This window comes from Hyperolius riggenbachi, chromosome 3 (genome assembly GCF_040937935.1).
Source record: "Hyperolius riggenbachi isolate aHypRig1 chromosome 3, aHypRig1.pri, whole genome shotgun sequence".
Classification (NCBI taxonomy): domain Eukaryota; kingdom Metazoa; phylum Chordata; class Amphibia; order Anura; family Hyperoliidae; genus Hyperolius; species Hyperolius riggenbachi.
In genome coordinates this window covers 17,881,583-17,888,050 of record NC_090648.1, presented here as the reverse complement: position 1 = coordinate 17,888,050, position 6,468 = coordinate 17,881,583, and the positions used below count along the sequence as shown (strand labels likewise).

The following is a 6,468-nucleotide window of genomic DNA, read 5'->3' as shown; positions in this document are numbered from 1 at the left end:
GCAACAGTGCCCTCGGACTGTAGACTCGTCGTTCTTATGACGCTATGCGACGCTTGCGTTCCATCTCACAGTGGCAACCCGGAAGCGGTATCCTCTGCTACGGAAGTATTCCGTGCAGGGAGAGCATGCAACGCCTGATTGATTAGCGTGCGTTTCACGGGGCGGATGGCCACCTATTGCATTGGGATGGATCCGGGCAGCCTCAAGAGGTAAGAGGGGTATTTAAGGAGATTTACATTGGGGGGCAAATTGTCCTGACGATGCGCCACAGCACACGGGCGCGAAACGGCTGTTGACCTTTTCTCTCTCTGCCTGTACCTCTCTCCATGGTGGTGAAGTATATGGAATTTTAAACTTTATGGAATAAAGGCTATGTTTTACCTGATGTGCGCAACCGCTTGTTCTTGGAATACAATTGCTGTGATGCCTATTGGGAAGTAGCACTCAGGTTGTATCCTGCAGTCCTGTGCATACATCCACTTCTCTTTTGTACATTGGAATATTCTCCCTCCTTTTATTGGTACTTACCTTTTCCTGCAGCCCTTTTTATAATGTCCATACCTACATTATAGCTCTCACAGGTGTCTCTCCTACCCCTTAGGAGATGTGGGCACCTACCCATTTATCCCCTGTCACGTTATCATCGGCAGCATTCGATTTTGTGGCACTGGAACACTCCTATATATATATTAGAGCAGACTTCTTATACAGTTACTGAGAACCACAGAATTACTCGCCCTTCCCTTTTTGACAATACCAAATATATTGGAATGCGTTTTATAATTTGCTCCTCCCCAAAGGTATGTGCTATCTGTTTTATCATATTTTAAATGTAAAAAGATTTTGCTGTAAACTTGCCATATATGACAGCTTCTGCAGGCACTATAGCTGCAGCATGTTTTATCTTTGAAACAAGAACTGGTCCTTAATGTTTACATTTTCTATGCTATGTGCTTATGTGAATATGTTCAGCATAAATGCCATGTTGTTCTATATGACAAATGACATATTTGTTTTTGACTTTTGATGATTTTCATATATATATATATATATATATATATATATTTTTGTTTGTTTGTTGTTGTTTTAACACAATATCTGTATCATTTCTGAGCGCTACTGTTTGTTTTTTAACCACTTGAGGACCGCAGTGGTAAACCCCCCTAAAGACCAGGCTGCTTTTTACTTAATTGGCCACTGCAGCTTTAAGGCCAAACTGCAGGGCCGCACAACACAGCACATGAGTGATCCCCCCCTCTTTCTCCCCACCAACAAAGCTCTCTGTTGGTGGGGTGTAATCGCTCCCCCCCCCCCCCCCCCCCATGTCTATTTTAAATAAATATTTATGTTAATATTTTTGTATTAAATTTTGCTATTTTCTTTTTATATGTTTTTTTTAATCCCTCCCTCCCCCCAGCCAGCCAATCCTGGCAATCGGCTGTCAAAGGGTTCTGCCTATGAGAGCTGATCGCTCTCCTGTCACACGGCTGTCACACGTGTCACACGGCTGTCTCGTGTCACACGGCTGTCCCCAGTGCATCGCTGCTGCTGATCGCAGCGCTGCACTGTGTAAATATATGGCAATCACCGCTCGGAGACTGAAGTCGGGGCGGAGCTCCACCCCCCGAGCAGGAGATGCGCGCGCAGCCTGTGCGCGATCTCCTGCAAATCACAGCCCCAGAACTTGACGCCAGTTGGCATTAAGCTGTCCTGGGGCTTCCGCCGCGACCACGCCCATTGGCGTGGGGCGGTCTTTAAGTAGTTAAAGGCACGTTACTGACCTGAGGAAGTGTTTTTTCCCATGAAACACGTTGTTGAGTGCACAGATAAATATTTTTGAACTTTTCATCTGAATCCTGACTTATATATCTAGAACAGGAACCCTGAAAGGTAGGACACCACATAAGCTGTTTGGAGATCTCTGTACAATTAACAACATTAGAAATGGCCAGGCGCGTCCAGTTCTTACAGTACTTAGTGTTTACCCCTTAGTTTTAGGGGGAGGATTGGTTTAAAAGGGTTTTCCCATAAACCACAGAATCCCTTTTTTGGAGCAGCGACCAGCATAATACCATACAAGGCCGAGTGGGGACGGTACTTCCCCCACAATCGCTGACGAGTAGTTGCCTCACCCAGCAACCCTTGTTTGTGAGTATACTTCTTGCCTTTTATATTTTGTCCTGGTGACCTAAAGATATTACGCTAGATTGGGGTCCCGGTTCTCCCTCTGTTTTTTTCTCCATGACTTAACAGTGATTTTTGCGACGTTCTTCAGGTGAAAATAATTGTGTTCAATCTCACAATTTGATTAATTTGAATGATTCTCCTTGTACCAGCTTTCAAATATCCCTGTTGTGTAACATGCTTGCTTTGATCTATGGCCATCAGTGCCCTTTGTATTGGAAATTTCTGCCATATGTTGACTTTAGTTTTGATAGAAGACTCTGAATAAATGATTACTACATACCTAAAGAGTCTTCAGTCTATTTTATTAATCTGTCTGTTTAATTTGGTTAGGGGTTTTGTTGAAGACTTGATGAACTCTATGAAAGGTATTTTTTACCATCACTTGAATACATTTTGTTTACCAATTATTCTGAGTGGTGGGAGGAACCATAGATTGGGAATGTAATAAAGGTAGCTATAGCAACCCCTGCCCAAATACTCTGCTGCATATTAAAGTGTACCAAAGGCAATCCTCGGGGTAAGAAAGACATAGCTAAGAAGAGGGAAGCTTCTGGATCCTGTTGCGGCTTTCCATACCAACCTGTGGTCCCCCATTACCAAGCAGAAACCCACTCAAAAAATCCAACAAGGGCTTGTCGGATTTAAAATCGGGTCTGCACTCCTCTTCTGAAATGAGTGTGGCTGTACTGTGCCTGTGCGAGAATGGCCAGGCCTGCACAGTAAGCCGGAACTGCTCCTGCATGGGTGTCTCCATGCTACTTCTCAGACTTGGCTGTACTCGAACAGGTGCAGCACGGCCACACTCGTGCATGAAGAGGAACATGGTCCAGATCTTCTGGAAGGTTCCGGTGAGTAATGTCACCAACGAGGAGGACATGGGGAGCCTTCTTAGGTAAGTACATAGTTACATAGTTATTTGGGTTGAAAAAAGACATACGTCCATCGAGTTCAAGCAGAGAACAAAGTACAACACCAGCCTGCTCCCTCACATATCCCTGTTGATCCAGAGGAAGGTACAACACCAGCCTGCTCCCTCACATTTCCCTGCTGATCCAGAGGAAGGCGAAAAAACCTTACAAGGCATGGTCCAATCAGCCCCAAAAGGGAAAAAATTCCTGCTCGACTCCAGATGGCAATCAGATAAAATGCCTGGATCAAAATCACTTGGCATTACCTAGCAATTGTAGCCATGGATGTCTTTCAATGCAAAGAAAGCATCTAAGCCCCCTTTAAATGCAGGTATAGAATTTGCCTTAACTACTTCCAGTAGCAATGCATTCCACATCGTAATCACTCTTACTGTAGAGAACCCTTTCCTAAATAATTGGCTAAAACATTTTTCTTCCATGCGACGATCATGTCCTCTGGTCCTTTCTGATTCTGAACCTGAACCTCATCTTGAGTTTTCTTTATGTTATCATAAAGGGCTGCCTGGCAGGACACAAGTGGGAAGGGATGGGGGGAAGAGTTGCTGTGCAATGCACACTTTGTACTGTAAAGTAGTGTGAGTGTGTGTGTGTGTGTGTGGGGGGGGGGGGGGGGGGGTAGGGGGGGTACCTGAGGCCACAGACCTTTTAAAGGCTATTGGGGGAAAACCTACATTGTGCACACTCTGCATTGACTTCACCAAAAGAAGAAAAATTGGCAGGGACTTTCAAGAAAAAAACACCACTTTATTGGTTGCCATTCACATATCACATCTATGCATCCAGCAATCTGTGACAAAACTCCAAAGAGTCTCAAAAATACATCATGGTACAGTTAAAGCTAAGAGCTAAGCTAGAAAGCATGCAGGGAGCAAGAAGTTAGCAGTGCAGGCAATCATGTGTGGTAGCAGGCCATGGATCTGGATGGAAGTGGTGATGCCCTAGGGAATCTCCAAGACTGCTGCCCTAACAGCTGTTTCGCCCTTCCTTATAGCGGGCCTCATCAGAGGGGCTATTGCACATCATCTGGTCTAGACAACCTCATACCATGCGGGAGCACCTGTCCCATCTGTGTGTAGTGCGATCCTTGGCTTCCAGTGTGTATTTAATTAAATATAAACTAATATTGGGCATAGAAGGCCATTTTTTTGCCCTCCTAAAAAAATCTTGGTAGAAATTTATATAAACAGTAACAATATTTGCTAGAATTTTCCATACATGTGCAGCAACCTCATTCCACGCTCAGGGAAATTATAGAATTTTTTGCAGGCATTCAGTACTGTGTATTGCTTGCATAATGGCTCTCTTCACCTCTTGGTTCCTTAGACTATAGAAGAGAGGATTCAGCATTGGGGTCACCACTGTGTAGAAGACAGAGGCCACCTTGTCTTTATTCTCCAGGACACTGGAAGGAGGACGCAGGTAAGTAAAGAAAACTGACGCATAGAAGACAGTAGCACACAGGAGATGGGAGGAACAGGTATTAAATGCTTTCACTCGGCCCTCCGAAGAGCTTATATGCAAAACAGCAGAAAAGATCAGGAAGTAGGTCACCAAAATTGTTAACAATGATAGGAAGCCACAAGATCCAATGAGTAAAATATTTAACATGTTGCAGAGAAGGGTCTCCGAGCAAGACAACTGGAGCATGGGTGGGACATCACAATAGAAATGATCAATAAGATTTGATTCACAGTATTCCAGACTGAACAGACAGCTAGTTTGCATTAATGACTGGAAGAAGCCAAAAGAGAATGACAAACTGACCATAATGAAGCATTTCTTTGTGGTCATTATGGAGACATAGTGGAGAGGATGGCATACAGCAGCATATCGATCATAGGACATGCTTGAAAGCAAGAGGACCTCTGTTCCAGCAAGAGCAGCAAAGAAGAAAAACTGAGCAGCACATCCAATAAACGATATGGTCTTCTGCAGAGAAATTAGGTCAGATATGAGTTTAGGAGTTACAGCTGAAGAGTAGAAGAGGTCCACTGCAGAGAGGTGGCTCAAGAAGAAGTACATGGGAGTGTGGAGGTTGGCGGAAACATGGACAATGACCATTAAGCCAATATTTCCAAGCACAGTCACCAAATAAACAAGCAAGAAAAAAGTGAAGAGAAACGGGATTAGGTTATGGTCATTGGTCAGTCCAGAAAACACGAACTCCGTCACTTGTGAGTTACTTTTGATGTCCATCTACTTGCCTCTGTGGATACAAGAGGTATGGCACAACATTTTAGTTCAAAGTAAGCTAGCAATGAAAAGACAAGGGAAGGGTCACCACAGAGTATATTTTGTTGAGTCCTACATGAAGTGCACTTTTAAAATATAAAAATAGTTAAAAAATAAAAAAGCCCAAGGAGCTGACTAGTTTATGTTCTTTTGGGAACAGATCATCGTAGAATATAATGATACTGCAAAACCCGAACAGGAATTATTTACCAAAAAAAGGCTATTTTTTAAAATAATGCTATTAGCAGTAAAATGGCTGCAATCCTCACCCAGGACCTGGTCGCATTTAGCCATAGTGCTAATTGCTGAGAGATCCTTAAAGAGAACCCGAGGTGGCTTTGTATTACATTAGTGGGGCACAGAGGCTGGTTGGGCACACTAACACCAGCCTCTGTTGCCCCATCGTGTGTCTCAAAGACCCCCCTGCTCGCTGCTATACCCCCGCGGTGCTAGCGACACGCAGCGTGTCGCCAGCACAATGTTTACCCTAGCGCTGTCTGTCAGCGCCGCTCCGCCGCCTCCTCCGCATCGCCGCTACCCACCCTCGTCCCTTCCCTCCCGCTGATTGGAGGGAAGGGACGAGGGCGGGTAGCGGCGATGCGGAGGAGGCGGCGGAGCGGCGCTGACAGACAGCGCTAGGGTAAACATTGTGCTGGCGACATGCTGCGTGTCGCCAGCACTGCGGAGAGGATAGCAGCAAGCAGGGGGGTCTTTGAGACACACGATGGGGCAACAGAGGCTGGTGTTAGTGTGCCCAACCAGCCTCTGTGCCCCACTAACGTAATACAAAGCCACCTCGGGTTCTCTTTAATAAATCCAAGACAGCTTGGAATTCTTAAAGGGAACCTTAACTGAACGGGGGGTAAAGAGTTTCACTTACCTGGGGCTATTACCAGCCCCCTTCAGCAGTCCTGTGCCCTCAGAGCCGCTCTGGAATCCTCCGGTCCCCCACTGTCACTTAGTTTCGTTTTTGACGACTCACCAGTCGGCCGGCCGCCATGCGTATTATTGGATGCATTCCTTACTGCAATTAGCGATGTTGCGGACCGCAACGCGTACAACAATACGCGTTGCCGCATTCCGCACGCGTAGATATGCAGCAATGCGTATTTTTGTACGA

General features: G+C 45.4%; 1 protein-coding gene across 1 annotated transcript; it reads right to left on the bottom strand.

Annotated features, from left to right (window-relative positions):
• Nucleotides 1-4,364: 4,364 nt before the first annotated feature.
• On the bottom strand, nt 4,365-5,312 carry LOC137561845 (olfactory receptor 5B21-like). The gene has a single exon (XM_068273201.1). The coding sequence runs from the start codon at nt 5,310-5,312 to the stop codon at nt 4,365-4,367; it is 948 nt and encodes a 315-aa protein (XP_068129302.1).
• Nucleotides 5,313-6,468: the final 1,156 nt, after the last annotated feature.